General features: G+C 36.0%; 1 protein-coding gene and 1 non-coding gene across 6 annotated transcripts; both read right to left on the reverse strand.

The window, feature by feature from the left end:
* Positions 1-221: 221 nt before the first annotated feature.
* Positions 222-27464, reverse strand: ZNF518A (zinc finger protein 518A). Of its 5 annotated transcripts, none has more exons than XM_036111628.2 (7): positions 27328-27464; positions 24748-24833; positions 23527-23634; positions 10488-10591; positions 7675-7724; positions 7006-7127; positions 222-6865 (listed from the first exon to the last, which is right to left on the reverse strand). In XM_036111628.2, exon 7 carries the CDS (start codon positions 6739-6741, stop codon positions 2263-2265), a length of 4479 nt encoding a protein of 1492 aa, XP_035967521.1. In that variant the 5' UTR covers positions 6742-6865; positions 7006-7127; positions 7675-7724; positions 10488-10591; positions 23527-23634; positions 24748-24833; positions 27328-27464; the 3' UTR covers positions 222-2262. The 5 variants fall into 5 exon arrangements, with proteins under 5 accessions (XP_035967521.1, XP_035967523.1, XP_035967519.1 ...); XM_036111630.2 differs by having other exon boundaries at positions 24704-24833; XM_036111626.2 differs by lacking the exon at positions 27328-27464 and adding an exon at positions 26775-27129 and having other exon boundaries at positions 24704-24833.
* LOC118547951 (U6 spliceosomal RNA) lies at positions 8593-8693 on the reverse strand. Its single transcript, XR_004923361.1, has one exon. It is a non-coding gene; the product is annotated as a U6 spliceosomal RNA (small nuclear RNA).

Consider the following 27464-nt stretch of genomic DNA (forward strand, 5'->3'; position numbering starts at 1 on the left):
TAGGATACTAAAGAGCATTAGCCTATGACTTTCCTTATCAGCCTAACTACAGTAACTTCATGATAAATGTTACCCTTCTCAAAATTTCAAAATTTTACCTATGATTTTGGGGGGGAAAAACCCACACTTTACATAGTTCCCTAGCATTTAAAGAAAAAACATCTTTGAAATATAAATATTTCCCATTAGAATTCCCGTTTGATTTTAGTACAGTAAAAAAATTATTGTGTAAACACAAACTTAAGATAAATTTAATTGAAGAAAATGTTCATTACAGAAATTAACATTGCTGTGCTCGCTTCGGCAGCACATATACAGAAATTAACATTGCTTACCATTCTTTAAACACCTTATACATTATTAATATATACTGTGTATTTCCAATCAACTCCATTCTTAGGCTCAATTTAAGAAACACAATTGTAACAGGTTTTATACAAAAAATACTTCACTAGGAAAGTAGACAAACTGCACAAAAAAGTACACGTATAATGTGCATAGCAAGATAGCTTGAAGCATCTATGTATGGCTTTCTTTAAAATAAAACTTTTGGGGGAATGGGCCCATTTGGGACCTACTGTTACAGTTGACATATGTAAACTGTTTCACATCTTTTAGGCACTTGCTAACAATAGTGTTCAATCCCTGAAAAATGAATTTACCCAAAAAAAAAAAAAAAAAAAAATTCTACATCTAAAATAAAAACCAAGAAAATAACATGGGTAAAGTCTTACATATTCCTTTTAAATTAAACAACCAGTTTTATTAGTGCATGCACAGAACTAAATGGAAAGAAAATAAACTTTTTATGTCAAAAATCTTCTGTGCAAAATTTACATAACAAACTGAAAAGTACAAAAATATGTACAGGTTTAAATTCTTTCTTATATACAGAAAAGAAGCCCTGAAGTTTTCAATCAATGAAAATGTTTTAACACTTGTAGTAACAATATAACAAAAATTATACAGTAATTTGTAATACAAGAACTCCATTATCCAATAATCCAACAAAATTTGACCCAAACTTACACGGTGAAGTTTCAGTTGATGATTCTGTTGTCGTCATGAAAATATCCACTTTAAAACTCTACCTGCTGGGTCTATCCCCTAGGAATCGGTCCTGAAGTTTTATGCCCTGCCACTGAGTCCACTACTAATGCTTCTTCATTTCAACTGCCAACAATCAGTAAAATAATCTGCTTTGGGTTGTCAGTGAGACTGAAAAGGTGCTAACAAAAATGGTTTGTCCCAATGTGTACATGTTCAGACACCTAACAGTAATTAAACAGCAAAAATCTGATTTGCTTTGCTAATCTTGCTTCAAAATATTTTTCCTGTAGAGTGATTCTTAATTTTCAAGAAAAGCCATTCCCATGGAAGTGCTTCTATGTTCCACTTTTCAAATGGATGGAAACCAAGATAAATATTGGCTACTTGATTTATGGGGTACAAACAATTTAATAAGCATAGTTCTGTGCAAGAGAATCACTGGAGATTATCATCAAATTCAGAAAAATGTTCAAGTTCTTTAATCAGACTTTAAACTGGACCAAGAGAGTTTAATTCTTCTTTTGAGGCTGCCCATCTACTGCAATGCTTGACCTAGCCATTTAGAAAAAGAAAATCACCTTGGGAAGGCATTCCAATTCCTGACATGGGACACAGCATAAGAGAAAAAAGATTTACTTGTGAAAAACTCTTTTTCAAGCGCCATGAGCTGCAACTGTAGTTAGTTAAATGTACTCTCAGAGGAGCCTAACACCCTTCAAAAGAACTAGATTCAGCAGATATAAAGTTAAGTTCTTTACTCAAGCTCTTAGTGTATCTTCACAGATGAGGAGAAACTCCTTCAGCTCCATGGTGAAAGAGCTCTACACTTATCAGATTCATAAGGCTGGTGGGAGAAGAGAGGGAATGGAGCTGTCAGCCGTTACCCTCTACTAAGAGTCACTATATAACTAAATTGGGAAAACTTTTATCAAAATTTTCTTTAGCCCTAACTTCCCAAGAACACATTTAAAAAAATTAAATCAAGATACATCTGTGCTGCAATGAGTTTCTTGCAAAACTTATGTGTGCAGTGATAGCATTTTCAAGTATCACACATAAAACTTTTTTTGTCTCCCATGGAAATATAGCCAACTTTCAGATGCTCAATTTTAGGTACTATACTGAAGTAGAAAATGTCTGCCTTAAGGTAATCCAACCCATGTTTTCTTCTAAGATAATTTTACTTTTCTTTTCCTTGGTAACTACAGTAAATTATTCTAACATATTCCAATCACGAGTGGCCTCCATTAAATGTCTCTGCCCATGACCAGCCCAAGCATCCTGATTGTCAAATACTCTACCACAAAACCAACAGTTAAATTTAGCTTTCAGAACATTTTCAGAGGTAGTTTTCACGATCTGGTAATTGTTTTTGCTTGTCTTTTTGAGTGTTAATTTTAGCACAAATCTTTCTTTCACAGAACTAACAGGTTTCAATGTTTTATGTCTTTTGGAAAAATCACCATAAATTGTTTTTGGGGCATTATCACAAACTGGCTTCAGTAAAGCACTGATAGTTCTTTTTGACAATGAAACCTTAAGTACACGTCCATTGAATTTAGCAATAGTTTTCATCACACTTACTACTTCTGGTGCATCCGCATCAGGATGATTCAAAACTACAACTGGCTGGTTTCTCCTCGGACATTTCACAAGCTGTTTGGAACTAAAGGGGAAAAGCCGCAAAGTTCGGACCGAATCTCTTGAAAGCCTTGGTCTGCTAAAATCGAACGATTCACGGGCATCTTCAGGTTTAGACTTTTCTTTACACTTTCTATGTAATGTTGCTTTTTTTCTTGGAGGTTCTTCGTAACTATCCCTACACTTTCGTTTACAGTTTCTGTTTCTAGATACAAAGGCAGTTTCAGAATCTTTACTTCTTACATGAGTTTTAATTCTTGAGAATTTTTTTTTCGAAGTCTTTTTTCTATTGAAGTTTCTCTCGATTGTACAATTTGTTTTACACCTTAATACCCTGGTGTCTGAACGGTCAGTGAAACACATTGGCTCCTCAGAAGATTCTGGGCATGTTGCAGTAGAAGTTATCACAATTTCATTTGCTGGCATCATATCATCTAGTAAGAAGGGTAAGGCATCTCTAGAAGATTCTGGCTCTCTCTGCTCTCCTCCTGTAGTCTGATTAGATGGTACCTTGTCTTTCTGCAATGAGGATGCAGAGGTGCTTACAGACAGATTGTTAGCAGCAGTCACATTTAAAACAGGGTTAAAAATTTTCAGTAATATTTTTTGTGGTGTTCCTTCAGGTTTCTTTGGCTGTATGTTTTGATAATACGTACTATTTTGGACTAATTTAGGCTTAAGCAGCTCAGTCTTATTTGGCATCACACACTTTAAAAAAACAGCTTGTTTGCCATCAGGCAAGAGGGTATAAAGAGGTGGTTTTGGAAAAATCTCATTCTGCTGTTTTACTGAGTCTAAGTTATTCAACTTGGTGCCCTGATGCTCAGATACTGTATTAGGAGTAGGAACAGCTTTCACTGAAGAATTTGCTGATGTTTTGATAATGTAAGGGCCTTTTAATGGCAAAGTATTTTCTGAGCTACTTTTCATGCTCAAACAACTGCCAATGCTGGAACAAAGTGCAGGTGTCAGACAATTACTGTTTGGTTCTACCTTTAAAAAAGGTGTTCTGCAGGGCTCCTTAGCTGTAGTTCCACAAGCTTGAGAACTCTCAATTTTGACAGTGGAAATACCTTCAAGTTTCCCATTATTAAATGTTAAAATCATCCCAGGTTTCTTATTTAAAAGAAGAGAAGCAGGTACACCTTGTGTATTAACCAATGGAAGTGGTCTTCCTGAAACAACATGTAATCCAGGCTTGTTAGCAATGTGCAATGGTACAAAAAAGCCTTTTGGAGTCTGAACAAATATAGCCTTTTTTGGTTCTGAATTCAGAAGTGGACTCTGCCTATATAAAGAACCTAAATTTTGTGTAGTGGCTCGTAGTTTATCTTTTACGAGCTGCTGTGTTATTATTGCATCTGACTGAGTCTTAAGTAATGTGCCAATACCTGAAATTCTGGGTGTCTTTTCTGAATCTCTCACATCTTGTGATATTGACACATTTTGTTTTTCTTTTCCACTAAATTTTAAATTCAGATCATTTGTAGGCACATTAATCCCTATACCACCAGATGGGATTGGGAAGATGCCTTGTACTTTGAAGTCTTTTGAAGATTCAACTATTTTGCCTTCTCCCTCAAGTTTCTGAAATGACTGGTCACAATGAAGTGGCAGGCCTTTATCAGGAGTGTTACTATTACTAGAGTCTTGTTTTACCTCAGATTTTGTTTTTAATCCATCCTGAAGTAACTGGTTCACTTCAGGTGGCAAAAATTCTGATGCCTGTTTACTCTGGAGAGAGAAAACAGATGTGATTCTAGGCATCATAGGTGACTCAACATTAGAAATGTCATCCCACTTAGATTTCTCAGTCATGCTCTCTAAATTCTGATTTTCATTAGTGTATAAGTTCTGTCCATCAATGTTTTCTCCTTTCTCTAAAACACACTGTTCTTCAATTTCAGTTTGCATTTTTGAAGTTCCATCTTTAGTATTTAAAAGGCTAAGAGATGCTAACATGCTATCTGGATTTGAGCTCTCCTTCCTCACCAGTGATAAAACCGATTCACTTATTGGTTGTTGAACAAATGTCTTGCTTGATGAAGGTTCTTTTTGAGGGTTTTCACACATTCCTGTTCCTGAAAACCTACGACGTTTATTAGAATTATTTACTTTTGAGTAATTATGAAAGGGCAATGATCCTTGGTTGGAAGATTCAACAGGTAACTCAGAGTTGACATAATTAATGCAATAGTTATGCATATCTCCACTGTTGTATGCATTTTGTTTGGTAGTAGAGTTGACTTTATCTGGACTTTTAATGGCAGCACCTGGTATCTCAGGGTGACTCTGAGTAATATAACTTCCCCATAGGTCAATATTATCTTTTGTTTCAACTTTTGTGGTCAAATTCACTGATGCTGAAACCAATTCTGATGCTGACAAAGAAGACACATTTTTTTCATCATCCATTGTTTGAAGCATATTACTCGTTTGAGATAGCAAAGCCATTTCTTTTTCTGACGTTAGTTTCCCTGAAAGTATAGGAGATGAACATGAAAATGGAGTATTTGCTTTCATGTAAACTGTGTCACTTAATTCAGCTGTTACTCCTGCTAAAAATCCAGTAGTGTCCAAAGTCTGGGGCTGCAAATTGGCAGTACTGTCCTTTGCAGCATCTGACTGTGAGCCTGGTAAATATAAATTCTGTTTATTGGTAGGTAACAATTTTATTACAATATGTTGTTTTCCATCCACCATCTTAAATCCCATAAAATCAGCACTGTAGTTAGCAGGAATTGTTATTCTATTATTTTTCACCATTAACACTGTAGGTCCTTGTACAGCAGTCTTCAAGAAACCTAGAGTAGAATTTGATCCTTCTTCAGCTCTATTACATTGCCCAGTGGACAGAAGAGTTGGCTTTTCTGACTCGGACTCAGCAGGTTTATCATTATTCTCACGGTGTGGTCTTTCATCCTTTTCTTTGTTTAAATGCTCTTGAACAAGATGGCTCTGGTCTTCAGATTTAGCCTGTGTTTTGTTCACTTTTTTAAGCACTTGAGTGTTTTTTTCTATACTCCTGTCACTTCCATTGTTGATCTTCTTGCGTTTCCAGAACGTCTTCCTTGATGCATCTATTCTGTATCTTTTCAGTATCAGCTTAAGTCCTGCTGAAGTCTTTGCCATCCTCTTTTCATACTTGTCTTTTTCCAGTTTCTCTTTCGCATATAAGTGTTCCTTGTGCAAAGTTATAACATGTCTTACCAGGTGCTCTCTCCGAGTGGCACCATAGCTACAATATTGACAAGTGAAGGGAAACGTACCAGAATGAACGTGAAGGTGCTTCTGAAGCTCTCCTTTGGTAAAACACACATGATGGCACTTACCACATTTATAATGGATTTCGTTATGTCTATGAATGTGCTGAACAAATGTGCCAACATCCTGGGTGGAGAATTTGCACTTTTCACATTGAAAACTACCATTTACACAATGTGTGGATGCAAAATGTTTTGTCAAGTCTAATAAAGTATATACACTCTCATTGTTACAAATGTCACATTTTACTAAAGTGCTTCTATGTGTCCGTCTGTGTTGTTTAAATATCTGGAAGTCATTTGCTGAAAAACTGCACATTTCACAAGGATATGAAGGTAATTCACCATGGTGCCACATTTGAAAGTGTTTCTGCAAATCATTTGGACTGTATCGAGTGCTATCTCGGCATTTTAAACAGTTGAAATTGAGTATTTTTGCAGACATTTTTAAACCCTCTTCTTCAACTCGCTCAGACTTATGGAGCAACATACACTCCTCTACACAGCTTACAGTCTTTACGCTGATAGATTTTCTTGCAGTCTGTGGTTGATGCTGAAATAATTTTCTGTATTTGTCAACTTCATGGTTCAAAAAGACTTCATTTGGAATATTTATCTTCGGCAAATCAATTTTCACATTTTTTAGTTCATAATGAAAACTACTTTCTGAAATTTTTGGTCTAGGTACTGATCTGATAGTATCTACTATCTCATTTTTCACATCATAATCTTTTCTTAAAGTAGTTTGTTTTTCATCAAAAAATAACGGTTTCTGTTCAGATGGCATGATTTTACAAAAAAATCCCAACTTCTTTTTTCTCTAAAAACTGAAGTTACTTGTAATTTAAACAGGAAACAATACTGTGCCGAGACATCTTCAAAATACCAGAATTTTTCCCACATTAACTCACCTAAAATCAAACAAAGAATTGAATTTTTATATCAGTAAATTTCATATTTTAAAGTTCATTTTGATACAAAATAGGAATGTTGATCAAACACAACCATAAAAGATATAAAAGACCTGTTAAGTATTTTAAGAACAGCTTACCAAGAAGTAATAGCTTGATGGAGAAATAATACTAATCTGGAAGTCAGGAAATACAAGTTTTACTTCCAGCTCTGCTCTGTGACACTGGACAAGCTTCAACTTCTCTGAACCTGTTTTGTCATCTAAAGAAAACCACAACTGGATAAGCACCCTTAAGCTCTAAGATTTTTATATTAAGTTGATATTAAAATTTTTAAGCAGGATTTACAAAATCTTAATGAGAACCACAAAAATTTAAGTTCCAATTACACATGTCTCCAATTATACACATGAACTATTAACTTCCTCACCTCCTTAGCTGACCCTCTGGCTATTACCTTGTGAGAAATTCAACAGGCTTCTCTCCAGTTTTTCTATTTCTTTAGTGCTTCAGAGATAATTTATATTTAAAATATAAGTTTCATTTATCTAACAACAACAATAACAGAAGATTATCTGCTCTTTCAAGTTATCATTACTAATTAAAAAAAAAGAAAAAGAAAAAGAAATGAAAAGGAATAGCACATTTTGCTGGGGTACTGTTAAAGTCTACCTACTACCTTTTTGGTTCCCAACCTTTTGGCTATTTGATTTTTTGTCCCTAGAACTCAGGCAGAAGGCAGCAAGGAAAGCTCCTGGCATATGAGAATGCACCCATTACTATCTGCCACCATTAATTCCAACACTTACTGGTTTGTGTTACTCTAGACAAGTCTCAATCTCTGTCTTCGTTTCTTCATCTACAAAGTGAAAAAGAAAAATTGGTACTTTCCCTACCTTTCACAGGGTTATTGTAAAGATTAAATGAGAAAACATATGAACAGTATCCTGTACAGTGCTATATAAATTGTAGCTATCATTACTGTATGTGATTACCATGAAATGACACATTATGAGTTCAACTGCAAAGGTATAAAAAATAGTAAAGTAATAAGATGTGATAATATATTATTGAGATTGGAATCTGAGTACTGAAGGTTCAGTAAAATATCAAAATGTGTATTAGAGGAATTATGTTTTCGTACCTTTGTGATCTTAAATATATATGTATGAATAATAAACAAAATTAGATAAGCTAAAGAAAATAAGTATAAATCACATTGAACTTCATCTATAATGTCTAGTCAAAGGTCTCAGCTTTACATTTCAATTAATCTAGGGACGCCCGGCTGGCTCAGCTGGTAGAGCATGTGACTCGATCTTGGGTTTTCAGTTCTAGCCCCATGCTGGGCAGAGGAAATTACTTAAATAAATAAAAACTTAAAAAAAAAAAAATTTCAATGAATCTAAGTAACTAGATACTTTACTGTTTCAGAAATCCTCTATTAGGGGAATACAATTAAAAGTTAAATTACGTATTAAGAGACTTTTAATCTCTCTCACACTCAGTAATTTTGGTTGGGTCTAAAAAACACATCCTTTAATAGTCTTTAAGTATATATATGCTAAACTGATAATGAATTCATTAGCAGGGTACCAGTTTACTGAAATTTTTTTTTAGTAGTGAAAAATCACAATTTCATTATTCAGTGCCACACACTGTGCTCTGACTCATATCATTTCTTCAGAGTTCATCTGCAAAGGGTGGCAGGATGCTCAGAAACTGCACAAAATATGGAATGCTTCACAAATTTGCGTGTAATCCTTTGCACGGGGGCCATGCTAATCTCTGTGTTGTTCCAATTTTAGTGTATGTGCTGCCGAAGCACGCACTGGTTTTATATACTATGTCTAATTCAGTAAAATATTAAAATTTTTACTTAAAACGTTTTACTGTATTATTTAAAGCAAAATGTAAATACTTTTTCTTCACAAGTAAGAAAAACTAAATAAATGGCTAGAATAAAGTTCAATGACACCTGGTGGATATTCCACACCAACTAAGAAGATTCCCTACAGTGTCACATTCTGTATTATAATCACCGATGGAGATTTCACCATACCAGAATCTGAAGGTGAGGTTCAAAGAGGTGAAACTTTTAAGCACACCTATAAAGGTTCTCCATTTGCCTGAATACCATATTGTGGTCATTCTGGGTTAACCATACTCAAGCCTTTCTATTATACACATAATCAAGAAACTATATCATGGGTTTTATTACAAAAGGGAAATTGCTCCTTGTAGTAATATTACATGTGTTCAAAAATATATGTGTAATGCTAAAAATAGATTGATACTATTTTTAAATATCAATTCCATTTCAAAATATCTACACAATTTAAAATTTTTCTTATAAGATAACACATACCCCAGAGTCTGACGACCAGTATAAAAATAGGATTTTAAATAACTCAATCAACTAACACTAATAAATGCCTACTATGAATGTGAGGCATTTTGATGGGTGCTGTGGAAAGATTCAAAAACATGGTCCCCACCCTACTACAGCTTACAATCTGAAGGAGAGAGGCAGGACATATACATTAATACACTGCTTATTCAGAGTTGACCATTCAGCAACCTCACCCTTCCAGGACATGAAGAATAGAAAATAATTAAGTAGGATGCATGGCAGCCAAAAGAGATGTCACAAAGGTCACCCATTAAAGTGCATGTCCTTTCAACACAGGCAAAACAATGTTAATAAAAGGGACCTTACTAAGAAATCCACTTAGCTTTTACTTAAGTTTGGTAACTGCTAAATAATTAATATTGAACATCAGTATTTTTTACATTTAATGAATGGCATGTACAATACAGTATTAGGGGAGTTTGTATATTTTAGGTAGTTTGGGGTTTGTTATTCACCCTCAAATTTTAAATGTGGAGAATCTATTTTATCTTCAACTATGTTGAACCTGTAGTATGTGGAAGCAATCAGTGATGACATCTGGTAGCAAATTATACTGGGGTTGCCACTTATGGGCAAAAAATGTGTTGTGAATTTCTCAGATAACAAAAAAAGGAAAGAGGAATTTTACTCTAATTTTCATCTTCCAACCTACTAGCTAATGCTCTTTTCACTACAGTTCTCTCTTTACCCCACCAACAAGGATTACTGATTTTAAATCTCCCATTTAAACTACTGCCCTTTCTCTACGTATTATTACCTCCTAAGACTTAACCAACATCTCCTCAAGCCCTGAGAGAACACACTTTGCATCAAGCGCGCCCAGCCCTTCCAAGTAACCTGGAGAACTGCCCGCATCAAGGTGGCAACTTAAGCCATCTGATTTCCTTCTTCCAACTGCCCAATGAAACACAAACCAAAAAATAAAGTCCTACAAAATAACTAGAAACTAGAAAAACATTCCATACACATACTGCAAGGTGTTTGGTAAGAAACAGTCCAGAGAGAGAAGAGTGAAAAAAAATGCTAACCCACTGCCAAGCACCACTTTTAAAGAGGAATTTGACTAGCAGACATTCATTTAAAAAGCATTTAATAAGCATCTCTTATGCCCTAAGTAAGAAAGTAAAGGACATAAATCTGCCCACTCCCTCCGTGAACATATCTTGAGATTCTAGAAAGTGAGGACTTGAGAGGAAGATCACGTGGTACCTTTTGGGGAGATAGAAAGCTTGAGCTGAGGTATGGGAAGGAAGAGAATGAATCCAGAGTTTTGAGCTGGGTCCAGGGGCCGAGTTGAGACTTGTTAGCACCAGCTGTTGGGAAAAAATATAAAGAGGAAATTATTTCTGAGCAAAGATAAATCTTCCTATATCCATGCCTATCTTCTGTTTAATAGTTCTGTCCTTTATCCACATAAGTAAATTATCTCTAAGTTGTCAGGAAAAAGTTACATTAACTTCCCCCCTCCTTTTAACTAAAAAAACTGAAAAAAAATCTTGGTTCATTCTTTAAGAATTCATCTCAACTACCAAGGCCATCAAAAGTTAAGTAGGCAGAAACATCACTAGCTGCAGCAGCTCAACAAAGAGAAAATAACCTGAACACTCGGAGAAACCCCTCCCCATTCCCCCATCCAGCAATGAAAAATAGTAACTACACAAAAGTTACTACTACCAGAAAAAGGAGAAAGCTTAGGGGGGAAAAAATAAATCAAGTAGTAATTGGCAATTTCAGTAAGACCTGAGATAATATACAAAAAAAACCCCACAAAAACTAAGAACATACTGCCATGAAAGAACAAAGTAGATGGGAGAGAAATAATGATTTTGAAAACAAGAAAAAAATAACATTTGAGTTTTGGGTTTTTTTTAAAGACCTGAATTTTCAAAATCAAAGGCTCCTCAAATGCCAGGCAAGATTACTAGTGAGAAGAGAATATAAGACTCAATGTTTACAACTTATCCTAGTCAAATTTTTGGGTTTAAAAAATAAAAATGAAATGCTACGGGGGTGCCTGGGTGGTTCAGTTGTTAAGCATCGGCCTTCGGCTCAGGTCATGATCCCAGGGTCCTGGGATCGAGCCCCACATCGGGCTCCCTGCTCAGCAGGAAGCCTCTTCTCCCTCTCCCACTCCCCCTGCTTGTGTTCCCTCTCTCGCTGTCTCTCTCTCTGTGTCAAATAAATAAATGAAATCCTTAAAAAAAAATGAAATGCTACAAAAAAAAAAAAAATAGGTAGAGAGGGAGAGTTACCTAAAAAGGTATTTGATTTTTCATCAGCAATGCCACCTTTAATCAGAAATCAATATTAATCAGGCATTTTACTCACAATTCTAAATGCTAGAAGACAATGGAATGACACAGAGTTCTGAGGAAAACAGATTAATCCAAGAATTAATTCTATACACAGGAAAATTCATATGTAAAGGAGAAACACAATTTTAGATGTACAAAGATTTAGAGACTATACTACATATGTACTCTTTCTGGAATAAAGTTTCAAGTAAATACTTTAGCAAAATCAAATTTCAATCAGAAAAAAAGAACTTAAAAAGGAAATAATGTGTTATAGAAGAAATATCTGTCAACAATAAAATCCATGAAATAGAAATAAAAGCAAATATTCTGTTAATACAGTTAAGAAAAGCAGAAAAGACTGGAGGAGAACACATTTATAACACAACAAATATATTTGTAAGAGGTCCTTAAAAAAAAATTAACAATAGGAAACAGGAGACATGACAATAGCAACAAATTTCTAGATGCTGGAAAGCAGATAAATTAGTAAATGACCCTGCAGACCCAAGAAAACTTAATCCCAGACAGAGTGGGGAAAGCTAAGAACTAACCTATTTTACACTCTGAATCTTTGAAAGGCTTAGGAACTGGCAGTACCAAGTAACTATGAAGAAGGGAGGAGAAAACTAAAACAAAGAGAAATTTGGAGAAAATTGCTTGAGCTCTGGTTAGATGCTAAGATTCCCTTCCCCACTCCATACGCTAGGTTACTGCTATTTCCCCACCATAGCAAATGCCTGCAGGTTTATTCTCTGCAGAAGGTACACAGACTCTCTTAATCGGGGATACCAGACACAGCTGAGAGTGGGTACCATACCAAAAGCAAGAGGATTAAATGACCATATATGGATGAGACACAAACCCCACCCCAGTCTCCCCTATTCCCCCTTCTACACTGGCTCCTAGGCTAAAATAGTGCTACTAAAAATATGGTCTGCTAATGGTCCATGAAACATTTGTCACCAGTCCATGACAACGTAGGTACAGAAACTGAGAGTTAAGCATTTAGAAACTACTATAGCAACTTTACAGAGTTAAGTTTCTATCTGTTGAATCGAACAATAAAAATGTGGACTTGTATTTTGTATGCCTTCATTTTTAAAATTTCATTTTCTAGTAATAGAGGCACTATGGTATACTAATGATACAATCTTTATAAAGAACAGTTTGCTATATATACTTACATTTAATATAACATAAATCATATTATAATTACATATATAATTATATATAATATATATATATTTTATAATTCATAAAATATAAATCTATACATGACCAGGAAGAAAGTATGTAACTTCTGATTTACTTCTAGAAATGTATCCTAAAGGTAATAATCAGGTTCACTGAAACACTGCCTACAAAAAATCACAAAATCAAAAATAACAAAATATCCACCAATAAATAAATTATGGTATTTTCATTCAATGGAATATTATTCAATTTTAAAAACAATACTGTAAAACTACATTTATTAATAGGAAGATATCCAAGATGTATTCAATGAAAAAAAAACCCAGAAAATAAATAGTAGACATATTAGGAGTTAATCTGTTCAAAAATTGACAGGTGTATAGAGAATAGATGGATAAGCAAACAAACACATGGGCCCACACAAACTCATAGTAAAAAGTCAAGAGTACACATATAAAAATGTTTACAGTGATTACTGGTTATCCTTAGGTCAGTGCTTCTTAAAATGTTGTCCTTGGATCACTACGGCCTCCACACTGGCAGACTTCCTTATCACAGCACAAGCAAAGAGCTGACATTTGGATGTAATGAAAATCACCTCTTTGCCTCTAGACCATACTGTTGTGAAACTTTATGAAAAAATGGCATGAAGCCATGAAAATTTGAAATTCTCAAGCAAAGCAAGTGAATTCTGTGGTAAACCAACTTGAGTTTTTTCTGAACAAACTTAAAATAGTAAAACTGATGCCAGCACAAAGCTGAAGAATGTTGACACTAAAAGTAGAAATCAAAACAAAATAGGTATCCATTCAACATTACACTCCTCGCATCAGTACACAGGTACTCAATCATACCCATGCAGAAAAGACTGTACAACAGCCATGAAGTTACTGGCAAACATTATACTCAGAGAATAAAATTATGCTATGTTACTCATGGTACATAAATTCATGCTACTGAGAGGTAATTTTTTTGCTTATTTAATAGTTAATTTGTGAGTCATGAGGTTACCTTAAAAAGTAAGTAAAGGAAGTTGGCACTACCAAAGTTATGAATAACAGTGTTGTTATATAAATACAAAACTGTATTTTATATAGAAAACAAATGCTATTCAACTAATATGCTTCTTGATCTTAGTACATCGTTAAAAGAAAAGAATTTTTAAATAAAAAATTAAAACTTTTTTAAAAAGATAAAGAAATAAGAAAAACTGTAACACTGATCTAAATTTGACTACTATTTTTCTATACAGGTATCCCCTGCTTTATGAAAGTCTGCTTTTCAAAAGCTCTCATTATACCACTTCACTTACAAACCTACATTAGTTGTTTTTTGCTAACCAAAAGAGATCCAAAGAGGGTTTCTGTTTTTACAAAAAAAGTAAAGAACTAAATCAGTGTTCAACCTTTGTTTTGCAGCGATCTGTTACAGCGGCAGCACGGAGCCCAAGCAGTGAGAATGGTACAGCCAAGCTCCCTCCCCAGGAACTACAATTCAGTATGTCAGCATTAAGAGGCCATAGCTTCCAACTGTATCTGTGGGCATCTGTGCTTTATCTCAATTATTTTATGCCTCCACCAGCAAGATGTGCCCCCTAAGATATCAGAAAAGCCTAAGACTAAGGTTATTTTGGGGGTCTGAGAACACTCAAAAAATTTCCACATGAATTAGTGGTAACTGCTTCTTTGCTTTATACCATTTCAACTTACAAAAGGTTTCATAAGAATGCTCTATTTTCACATTAGTGGGGGAAACCTTTATACCATACAAAGAAACGAACAGCAAGAATAATGCTGGGGCGCCTGGGTGGCTCAGTTGGTTAAGCGACTGCCTTCGGCTCAGGTCATGATCCTGGAGTCCCTGGATCGAGTCCCGCATCGGGCTCCCTGCTCGGCAGGGAGTCTGCTTCTCCCTCTGACCCTCCCCCCTCTCATGCGCTTGCTCTCTCTCATTCTGTCTCTCTCAAATAAATAAATAAAAAAAAAATCTTTAAAAAAAAAAAAGAATAATGCTGAACTATTTTTACATCAGTTAAGCATGTTATTCTTTAATAAAGTACTGGTTTTCATCTGACAAAATTTTATTCAGAATTTTATTTTTTGATGCTGTCTTTAATAGTTTTAATACTGGCATTATGGAGAATACATAAAATGAATTGGAGTAATTTCCACCATTTCATCTCCTCTGGAATAGTTCACTAAACACGAGAATTGCCCACTTCTTAAAATTACATAACTGTACCAAAAATACCATATAGGCTTGATACCTCTTTGGATTTTAGCCCTTACAAACCTTTAAAAGCTCTTCTATGGTTTCTGGGCTCTTAGGGGTTTCTACTGCTTGAGTTATTTTTTGCAATTTATATTTTCCTTGAAAATAACCAATTTCCTTCACATTGTCTAAGTATACTCCTATAAATAAACCTCACTTTTAACAATCTATCCTACAGAAATAAAAGCACAACATATATAACAGTATCACTTAAACGTCCATGAGTTGGGAATGATTAAGTAAATTATATAAACAAAAAGGTTTACGTATTAAATTGACTTAGATTTCATTGTGAACTTTTTTTTTCGTTTTTAAAAAAGGAAGTTACAGATGAAAGCATGTAATACATTTTTATATTAGGGGAAGGATCCTCATTTTCATGTCAGGAGCAAAGATACTATAGGGCTATGTTTGTAGAAGCATAGACAAATCTATAGAAAGATACCTCCCGAACTACTGACAACAAGTTAATTTTCTTAGGGAATGACAGCACCGCAGAGCAAAAGACAAACGTATGCGAACAGCAGGGAGAGAATCATCAACTCTCCTAAGTACTCTGAGTGAAACCAAGAGGACAATGTTACTACCACAAGTCTTTACTGAGGCTTGCGTCTATTCCTTCCCTTAAATTCTAGGAAATCTTGTATCCTTAAAATAATTCCTCCTTTTCAGCTTACCCTGACTTAAACTACTTTAAGCTAGTTTTATTACTTGTAACCAGACTCTTAAGACATTAAGTTGATAGATCAATGCTGACTGCATTTAATTCACAAAAAGGCAGGTTTTGTGATGATCCTTTAAAGAGCAGTAGACTTAAACTTGCAAAAAAAGGAGCAAAAGCTATCTAGACCAGAAAAACAGTAACACTGGAAGAAAAGCATTTTTCTCCCATGGCACTGTAGGATCTAGATCACAGAGAAAATATATAATAGTGAGGTTAAGTGAGAACAGACTACAGAGGACAGATCTGAACTTGAAATGAAAGGTAACCAGGAGCCATGGTGAATTCATGAGCAAAGAGAAGTTATAAAAGCAGTATTGTAGAAATATTATTAGAATGGTACTAGAAAGCAAGATATATTGGAAACATTAAAAATAGAGGTCAGAAAATTAGAGGACTGACAATCCAAATAAAAAGTGAGGAACCAGAGAACTGGCAATGTTAGCATAGGTTAGGAATCGCACAGAGAAGTTTTAAAAAGATGATTCCCAAAGTAAAATGCCAAGGATAAGAAACACCTGAATAGAGTAAATCAAAAAGCACCATTCCTAGAGTCTTGTTTGCTTTCTACAACAGATTAAAAAGCAAAGACATTCTACAGTTTTTATCTTTACTGAAATGATATAAAAAGAATCTATATGCTCTTTATTTTAGTTGCTTAAGCATTAAAGAACTAAAAAAACTCTGATTTTAGCTTCCCCTCATTTGTAACTCAGCATGTAGCTCTGTAACCTAACTTGTCACATCACACAAATAGACTAATATAATTAGTAATTATTTTGTATAACAATTTCATTCCTTGAGTCATCAAATTTTTTTCTAGAGATAACTGAATTCAAAAGTCATATGAATATATAACTAGAAAGAAAACAAAAGAAGCATGCAGCAAGAAGAACTTACTGAAAAAAACCTAAGATTGTGCCTAAAAGGGATCTAGAAGAAAATTACAAAAAACCCCTAGAACTTATTTTAAAAGCAGAACCTTATAGTGCCTTCAAAATAATAATCTTTTCATGACTTGAAACACACATTCTAGGCTTACATTTTTTTGTAGCTGCTTTAAGTTTTTAAAAAGTTTACCTGTAGGGCTAATACCTATCGTATTTTAAATAAGTGAAAGAATAAATTTTGTAGAATTAATATATATAATAAAAAGCAGCTCCCTCCAAATCATGGCCTAATCAACTTAAACGCAGAAAAGAGAAATGAAGAGTTAAATATGCTAATGTAATTAAGTACAGATCTAGAAAGATTCAAAATGCTAGTATACATGTGAGCCATGTACCACTCAGGTAGGTTGGTGACACTGGTTGGTATACAATTATGAAGGAGTCCAAAATCAAAAATTAAAATATAGAACCAGTTCCTGGTTCAGGTTAATCTTCTTTCTTATTACTGACACGATGACTATATATATAATGTACAGTGCCCAATATCTAAGATGCTTTCCGCTCCCCTACACATACACCTTTATTTATTTGTTCATCCTATTTCCTTTCACCAGGCTTGTCATCCCCTTCTATCTTCTCAATACTGGTCAAACTTCCTTTCTAATTCTATCTCCTATAGAGACATGAAACCTGCAATACACACTAATCTCTCCCTCTCTGAATATCCATTTAAAGTACAGCCATTGCTCACCACTCCATTACACTTCTTTATAGTTACATCATTTCATGTTTGAGTTTTACCTCCCAAGGTTATTCATAATCTTCTTAAAGACAAGTTCTATTTTATATTTTTCACTTATCCCACACAAAAACCAAGACAATTGGTACACAGGGTCCTAACACACTCTTGACTCATTTATTCTTTTATTTGCAACCCAAATACCTGACCTCCTGTGATTTTAGATTAAATTATTTTATAGCAAATGCTACAGATCATGTAAACTTTTTTGCTGCAATGGAATTTGATTTAAAACACACTCTCTCTCTCTATCACACGGTCAGAAATCACATTTTCAATATGTGGAAATTGGGAGGAAAATCAGAATTATTCTACCCAAAGTGAAATAGAAACCACTAAATTTAGTATGGGAAGGAGAAAGAGTATTTCATCTCTTGTGCTTTTCTTCTTTTGTCATTTTGCTGTGGCAGTGATGTAGATTTTACTTAAGATTTTGGAACACATGCTGGGGGGGAATGAAAAGATTTATGGCTACTTGATTGGGACAACATGCATCAACATGTAACCCATTTACCCTCAGCTTCCCAAAATAATATAAACTATTCAATTTTTCTCTGGCTCTGTAAAGCACCTGTCTTTATGACAGAAGCAAATTCTATTTCCCAGGCTTCCCACCTTAGAGCACCACAATCCACCCAGTTACTCATCCCAGAAATCAACGAATCATCCTGTATCCTCTTTCCCCTACTCCCACGCTAATCCATAAGCAAGACCTGTCAATTCTATCTCCAAAATACATCTTGAATTCTTCTCTCCATCTCTACTGTCATCATCTCAGTCCACTGTCATCTATAACTTGGATTAAAATAACCTTCTAACTGGCATTCACGCTTCTCTCTTGCCCACCACCTTCCTCTGAATCCATTCTCCACACAGGAGCAAACATGATCTTAATATAAAATAGATCACAATGCTCCCTGCTTTAAAATCTGCAGTGGCTTCCCAAAGCACTTAAAATAAAATTAATCTCTGCCAAGGCTTACAAGGAGCAGTGACATCTGGTACTGTACCTCTTTCTTAAACTTCACCTCACCCCACTCTCATCTGTAAATATACTCCAGCAAGCTACCATAGATAGTCTCTCAGTTCCTCAAATACTCCTTTCCTATCTCAGGCCTTTGCACCTGCTGTTCCCTGCTTGAATTATTCCTTCTCCTATTCTTCAAATGGCTAAATCTTTCTCATCTTTTAGGTCTCAGCTCAAATATCATCACCTCTGGGGTGCCTGGGTGGCTCAGTCGTTAAGCATCTGCCTTCGGCTCAGGTCATGATCCCAGGGTCCTGGAATCCAGCCCCGCGTCGGGCTCCCTGCTCTGCGGGAAGCCTGCTTCTCCCTCTCCCACTCCCCCTGCTTGTGTTCCCTCTCTCACTGTGTCTGTCAAATAAATAAAATCTTAAAAAAAAAATATCATCACCTCAGAAAGGCCTTCCCCAACCTATAAAGCATCACTTATCAAACAAAAAATCATTCTCTATCTAAACCCCTTATATTTCTTTTTTGTAACACTTCAGCAATATTTTATATATTGCCAAGTTATTTTCTATCTGTCTCTACCACTGTAATAAAAGGTGCATAAGCATAAGAACACATCTGTCATGTTTTTTGCTATATCACCAGCATCTGGCATAGTTCTGGGCATGTAGCTAGCACCAAATCTGTGCCAGTCTTTGTTCTAAACACTGAGAATACAGCAGTGAATAAAACAGACAAAAATCCCTCCCTCATGGACATAACACTCTGCTAGTTATTTAGATGATAAAGAAAGTAAGTAAATTATTTAATATATTCAAACATCACAAGTGCTGCACAGAAAAACAGGCAGAACTAGAGAGTTGCAATTTTAAATGTGAAGTCAGGTAGCCCTCATTTGAAAAAGTCTTATTTGAGCCAAGATCCTAAGAAGTGGAGGCAGAACGCGTTCCAAGAAAAGAAGAGTAAGTGCTGACACCTCGCGCAGAGTGTGCCTAACATGTTCAGAGACTAGAAAGAAGACCGTCAGGATGACTGAAACAGAAAACACCAGAGGGAAAGCAGTAGGAGATGAAGTCAAAGAAGTACTGGAACTAAACAAGGCCTGAGGGACACCAAGAGGACTTTGGTTTTACTATAAATGAGATGGGAAGCTACAGGAGCATTTGGGGTAGAGAAATAACATAAGCTGAATGATTTTTTAGAGATCACTTTGGGGGCAATGTTAAGAATAGAGTATCTGGGAAGGAGGTAAGAGAGAGAGCCAGAAGACCAGTTTGGAGGTAAGTATATTACAACTGCCAGAAGGGAGACATTGGTGGAGACAATGAGGCATGGTTAGACCGTGGACATGTGGTGACAAGAGAGCCAAAGGATATGCTGACAGACTACGTTTGGTCTGTGAAGAGAAAGAGTATGTCAAGGATTAACTCTGAAAGTCCTAACCTCAGCAACTGGAAGAAATGAGTTGCTATTTATTAATATAGAAAGATTGTGTGGGAACAGTTAAGTATAGAAAGTATACCAAGAGTTCAGTTTTAGCCATACAGAATTTGAGATATCTAGTTGATATCCAAGTGGAAATGCGGATGTGTAGATGAATACAGAATACAGAGATCTAGGGGTAAAATTCTGGGAGTCACTGGTGTGTGTATATGTATCTATGTATACAGAACTGAACAAAATCACCAAGGAGTAAGTACACAAAGAGAAGTCCAAGGCCTAAGCCTCGAGATACTACAACATTTAGAGTAAAAAAGAGGAGGAAAAGCCAGCTAGTAAGCATGAAAGGAATGACCAGTGAGGTAATTTAGGAGAGTGGTGTCCTGAAAGCAAAGTAAAGAAAGAGTTTCCAGGATCAGGGATTGATCAATCTGTCAAGCAAGACTAGGACTGAGAAATGACCACTGGACTAAATGTCAAGACCGCTGGTGACTTTGATTAGCCCCATAAAAGGGCTGACTAGCATGGATTTAAGAGGAAATGGGATGAAGAGAAGTGGAGATGTAGTACAGACAACTCTTTTAAGGAGTTTTAGTATAAAAGACCAAAAGAAGAACTGAAGTAGAGTTATTTTGTTTTGTTTTTTAAAACTGGGAGAAATTACAGTATGATTGCATGCTTATGAAAATCATCCAACAAAAATGGAAAAACTGATGATGAGGGAGAAAAAAACAGAGATGCAGTAGCAATGTCCTTCACTGGGTGAGAAGGGGTGGAATCTAGTGAACAAGTGGAAGAGGTGAACTTAGAAAATAATAAAGATAACTCATCTTTAGTTACCAGAGAAGAGGATAATGGGAAGATATGAGTATGAGAAACTGTGGAATGAAATGCCTCAGTAAGTCTATGATAGGTGGTCCACAGCCAACAGCCTGTGGGCCAAATGTTGCCTGCTGCCTTTTTTTAATAAATTAAGTTTCATTAGAACATGGCCACATTCGTTGATTTCCATTCCATGGCTGCTATCATGTTGCAACAGCAGCTGATGGGGTGCAAAGAAACCATATTGCCCACAAAGCCTAAAATATTTACTATCTGGCCATTTACAGCAAGAGTTTGCCAACCCTGGAATATAGGAATGTTCCTATATACTCTCTTGAGTTGAGGATCAGCTAACTGGTTATTGAAGAAAGAAGGTTAAGTAAACAACAGCATTTAATGAAAGAATTAACCTATACATCATTCCTAGTATCTGGAGCTCAAAACAAATACTATATGAGTAATCCAACATTAATTTCATTCCTTATCTCTCTCAGAATGTTTTTATATCTATTGCAACATTAGTTTTGAACTGGCTGTATCTCTAGAGGAAGGGTATGGTTTTGACAGTATTACTATGAGATCTCTCAAAAAAGGGGGAAATAAGAAGAAAGAAACTAATTTTATATATACCTATATAACATGTATAAAACACAATAGCATTGCAGATTAATGACTGTTTTTTAAAAATTTTCAAAGCAGAGGAATATAACAAGGTCTTTTCCACAAATAAATTTCCATCACTTGATTACACTTATTTTGTATCTTAGCATCACCAAGTGGCATCACACTAAAAGAAATATAAACATTTTATTCAAAGAAATCCCCACCTTAGCAGAAAATAAAATGTGTTTGGCTTTCCAAACGCCTCATACATGGATTTACCTAAAATATTCAACCTCGTATCTCACTACCTCTCATTCCCCCAAAATACAAATTGTTACAGTCAAACCAACCTCCTCCCCATCTTGGATCAGCCCTTAGCCATTTTCAACTCCATCCTTTCCTCAATTATTCTGTGCCTAACAAAACTCAACTCCTAAGTTAAAACACATTTGCAGTGATACCTCCTTCAAGAAACCTGCCAGCCCTCACTAATTTCCTTTCTATCAGAACTCAGGCTTAAAATCTATACCATACAATCACGCATTCATTTATCTGCTGTTTGTACTGTTTCATATATGTTAATCTGGGTTCCTTGAAGGCAAAGAATTCCTTTTGTTCTTTCATATCACTAAAATGCTGAGCATAGCACTGATTATTCTCAACACATTCTTATTGATCAGTATAACCTAAATATATAAAAACGTGCTACATTAAAGGAAGTCCATCATGCACTCAGCTAGTAGGTATAATCCTTGACTATCCAGAGAGTTGCACATACTTGTACATAGTAGACACTCAACAAATGTTTGTAGGTTGAATGAAGGACTGAATGTATACATGAATGATGAACAATGAGCATCTTTCATAAGGTGGAAGAAAACAGCAAACTGTAGATGGATGTGATCAACTTGAAGCTATAGATCTTAAATTCATAAGGGCCAAATATCCATCGGATTTTTTTTTTTTTTAAAGATTTTATTTATTTATTTGACAGAGGGAGACACAGCGAGAGAGGGAACACAAGCAGGGGGAGTGGGAGAGGGAGAAGCAGGCTTCCCGCTGAGCAGAGAGCCCGATGTGGGGCTCGATCCCAGGACCCGGGGATCATGACCTGAGCAGAAGGCAGATGCTTAACAACTGAGCCACCCAGGCGCCCCCCTCAGATCATTTTCTGCTGCAATCCAATTCAAACTAATTTATATACAAAATTTTGGGACATGGGACTGGGAAGGACACCAGGGTAACTGACAGGATCAAAAGAAAACCATAGATACCTCTTACCATGGTCCCTAGAACTGAAACTGGCATGCTATCTCCACCCATCTCCCATTTCCATATGGCCTCACTTTCTCCTACTACAGATGGGGTTCTCATACTTGTGGGAAAGAATGTCACTAACACCCTACCAGATTAATCACTTTAGAGAAAAGGGAGCATCTTTCTCCAGCATTCATATATCAATTTCAAAGAAGGGTTCTTGATTAACAAGATTCTGCTTGATTAACAGGCAATCTCTGTTGCAATAGGGATGACTAGGCTTGGGTTATAAGACTATATGATTGGCCACTAACCACTCATAATAGGGGAGAGATGGCTCCCCAGACGAAGAGATACTGAGTTGACAAATTAATATACAGCTGACCCTTGAACAAAACAGCTTTGAACCATGGAGGTCCACTTATACCTGGATTTTTTTTTGACACAGTACAGTACTGTAAATGTATTTTTCTCTTCCTTATGATTTTAATAACATTTTCTCTTCTCTTGCCTACTTTATTATCATCTGTTATTAAGAATATAGTATCTAATACATATAACACAGATATATGTTAATCAACTATTCATGCTATCAGTAAGGCTTCCAGTCAACAGAAGGCTTATAGTAGTTAAATTTTAGGGGAATCAAAAGAATACATGCAGATTTTCAATTGTGTGGTGGGTCAGTTTCCCTAACCCCTGCATTGTTCAAGGTCAACAAATACATTTTTTTTTCTACCAGCTATAACCTTTAACAACCCAATTTTAATTAGGAATTCGTGATGATTTTACCACATTGTGAAATTACTTGACCCTCCATGAAGCCAGTATTTTTCAGCTATTACCATTTCTTGAAATGAGACCCATGTGAGACCTACTTATCATAAGCTTCAAGTCATGCAACTTCATTCTGATATTCTGATATCTCTTTCATGCAGTCATACCAATCATGATTTTAAAATTTAGTCAGACTTTGCTCACAATTTTTCAAGATGGAATAATCCAAATCATTTTGGTCAGTCATCATATAGCAGCCTCTTGTTCACTTCATTACATTTGAAGTTTTCATTCTTCATCATATTACTTTTTCTGAGAATTTTGGATCAAACACAGTAAAGAAAATTCTTAGCACTCAGCATTTACTTTATTCAGGAATAACACAGTACCCCTGTGAACCTAATTCAGTAAGAGGGCAAACAAATGTTATGTAGGAAACAATAAGACATATAAATGAACATAAGTAATTACCAAGTATCTAAGCTTTGTTGCTCCTTACTCACTGTAGTTGTTAGACATTAACTTCTAATAAAATAAAACATTTCTGCCTTTGTGAAAAATGGCCCTGAAAACAAAGCCATCTAGTAGTAAAACTCATGGCAAAACATGGTTATGATTACTGAAGTAATAATTTAAGTTCATACAGTCTACTTCAGCTATTTTAGTAGTTATGTAAACAATCTTATTTCTAATTTAGGGTTATATTTATGGGTATACTTATTGTATTTGGTGAGAGGAATTAAATGATACTGTGGTATCCCAGTACCTATTCAAAACAAACAGTAAGCGAGACTCATGTTTCAAGAGTAGATAAACCATGTTTTTGTACAAGGGTACAATATTTTCCACTGAGTCTGCAAAGCTTCCCTTGTAATACCATGGATTTGATGGCAGATTTTTTTTTCCTTCATTTTGTTCACACCAAGATATTCAGAAGATTGTCTTCAGGAAACCAGTCATAACTCCACAGTGATTCTCAAGTACCTTTTCTGACTCATAATGTTGATGCCATTAATCATGATATAAATATATTTCAGTTTTTCTTTAGGTGCATTACTTTGCACCTATTAGAGCAAAACAGAAACACTCTTCTGGTCATTTATACAACTTCAAAACATCTTCCAACCATATATAACTCCATCGTTCATTACCCAGAAGCCCTTAATGCTGTCTTTATGTTTAGAAGAATATAGTTAAAATTATCTTTAGATAGCTAATGAAGTATTAAATAATCAACTATGAAACCAAAATGATCCTTTTTGCTTACATTAAAAGAAAACCTATAAGTATTAGGCCAAAAATAAAACTATAATTTATGAAAACTTATGTATACAGAACTAGGTTACTTTATTTTGTCCAATATCAAAACGTATTAACTTACTGCTTAATAGACTACATGCTGTAATACTTCAATCTTTACCATACCTCCTTCTTCAAGGAACAAAAGGCACGCAATTTAATGCTTGGACAAAGCCACAATCAGGAACAGTGATCAAAAGAAGAGACGATATCTGGAAATGAAGACCAAGATTTTAAAACTGACCAAAACCTGTTAGTAAAATGTTTTTATACTTTTGATTCAATTATGCTTCATATTCAACTTATGTGTTTAACTTTAAGAGGAAAAAAAAAAAACCTCTCTGCAATTTTGGTGAATAACCGTTCATCGTTACTCCATGATAACATGTCATAAATTTATAAAAATCACAAAACTCAAAGCTTAGAGGGGAGCTTAGGCTCAATCTAATTCACTCTCTTTGTTTATTTCAAGATCAGGAAAATGAATCTTGCCAAAATCACAAACCCAGAACAATCTAGATCTGATTCTAAGCCAGATAGCCTACCACCACAATACTACCTCTTTATACTGACTTGTGCTAACATCCCATGAAAATTGCTCACCGTGTGAAGCCAATACCCCCATACAGAACTAAAACACTCATAGCCTACACACACCTGAAATCAGATAATTAATAAAAATTTCAACTTCATCACAATTCTTTTCTTCTGCTTATAGTGTTTTATCACAAAACTTTAGTAGAGTCCCTGAATGAAACTGAACAAGACTCAAGTCTTTTACCATCAAAAAAAAAAAAAAAAGTTGTATTAAGTGATCTAAAGCAAACAATGCTTCCATAAGAACAATTGCAAACAGAAAAATAAACAATAAAAGGACATTAAAGGACATGTTTAAAATATATTCTAAAGTCAAATTGTATATTTATGCTAAAACATAACCTCTGGAATGCTTCAAGATACAAAAACTTGGGACCACATATACTAGTAAGAAAGAATAGGATAGGATTTAAAATGTGATGATAAAAAAAAAATACTCAACCATTTAAAAGCTCATACATTATCAATGCACATAGTAGGTATTCATTGTGGTTGTTATCCTTTTACCCTTCCATAAAACCAGATATAACGTTTTGAACTGATAGCTATCCTTATTTTCACTGCAACAATGAGTAATTTGGATGTGCAAAACAAGTCAGATACTGCATTATATCCCTCCCTCCCCTTTTGTTAACAATTTTCTAACAAACCTAAGGCTCATCTTACTTATAAGAATTTTAAGAAAAATGAACGTGGTCTACTATGCTTACCATCCTCATGAAATGCTAACGCCCTGAAAAATGTTAACACAATGCAATGTCTTTATGAATATCAGAAACACAGAGTTTTGCTAAAAGATAATGAATCCATTTCTATGGATTTGCAGTTAAAACTCTGAAAGATGTCAGGGTATTTCACTCCCTCAATTTAAATGGTTTCTATCTGTTCAACCCGAGAATACTAACTTTAAGGTACACTCAAATCAGATCCCTGGCTGCATAAAAAAAAACAAAAAACAGTAAACTAGGCCTAACACAGAGTCACTCAAGTTAATGAAATTCCTACCCTGATGTACAGTTTGGTGTCTTGTTTCACCGTTGCTACCACCACACAAAGTTCAGCATTCTTACGAATTCCTTAAATATTGACTTATTTTATTTTTCTGGTGTTTACAGACTTTTGATATCCAAACACACTCTACGAATGTTTTGGCTAAAATAGCTCACAAATACTAAACGCCCCCAAATTTAAGCCTAAAAAGAAAACTGAACCTAAACTTTTCTATTCTGAACCTTAAAGCTACCATATCTGTTTCGTTGGTCTACTTAAAAGTTACAACATTTTACCTTATATACATTCACCCTATATATTTTCCATTACCATATCCATCTAGGAAGAGACTGTCTACTTGACAATGAGGACACCATGTTAAGAACAGACTCAAAATGGACCCTACAAGTGAGAAAGCCAGTTACAAAGAAATCCATCTGCCACTGGGTGTGGTTGGGGTCTGCAAGAAGGGCGCCTTTGGCCAACTCTGTGGAGGAGGGAGCGCGCGCCAGAGAGCTGAGCGTATCTGCAAGAAAAGACCTCCAATGACCAGAGACTGGACCCACAATGGGGACGCCGTCGAGTCGGACTGCCGTGGGCCTGCGAATCTACAGCTCGAGGGGTGCGGTCGCAGCAGTACCCATGCTGTCTCCACCAGCCCCGGAATGCGCCGAGTGGGTGCTTCGAGCGCCGCGCGCCCCGCTCCGTCCCAAACACCGCGCCCGATCCGCCCCTTCCTCCGGGGTTCGGCTCCCCTCGGGCGCGCGGAGGCACACTGTCGCCGCGCTCCCGCTCCAGCTCCTAGGCTGTGGGAGAATGTTGAGTTCAAAAAGCCCGAACGCAGTGCAAACCCAGCTAAGAAGCGGGAGGTTAGCGCTAGCAGCCTGCAGGAGCGCCGAGTAAAAGAGCCGACTTCTCTAGAAAAACTTTGCGGCAAGTTAGGCGGAAGCGCTGAATAGCCGGGACTATTTAGCAGGCGCTTCCTATCACAAGAGGCGGATCCCTGAGCCGGTTCAGGGGATCCTGACACCCCCACAAACTCGCATTTTGCCCCCTGGCTGGCCATCTAGAAGTCCCGGCATCCTAACAAGTCTGGGGGGCCCCGCTCATAGGGAATACCTGTCGTGGTCCCCATTGCTTGCGAGTCCCTGATGGCGGCCATTACGCTTCCATCCGGGTATTGCCGAAAAGCCGATCGCGGCGCTACCGGGAGCGCACGCTGCGGCGGAGGGATCCGCCGGGCTGTACCTGAGGCG

This window comes from Halichoerus grypus, chromosome 7 (genome assembly GCF_964656455.1).
Source record: "Halichoerus grypus chromosome 7, mHalGry1.hap1.1, whole genome shotgun sequence".
Lineage (NCBI taxonomy): Eukaryota > Metazoa > Chordata > Mammalia > Carnivora > Phocidae > Halichoerus > Halichoerus grypus.

Bases quoted from the DNA above. Each gene is read 5' to 3' on its own strand.
- ZNF518A (XM_036111635.2), bottom strand. From the start codon at position 6,741: ATGCCATCTGAACAGAAACCGTTATTTTTTGATGAAAAACAAACTACT.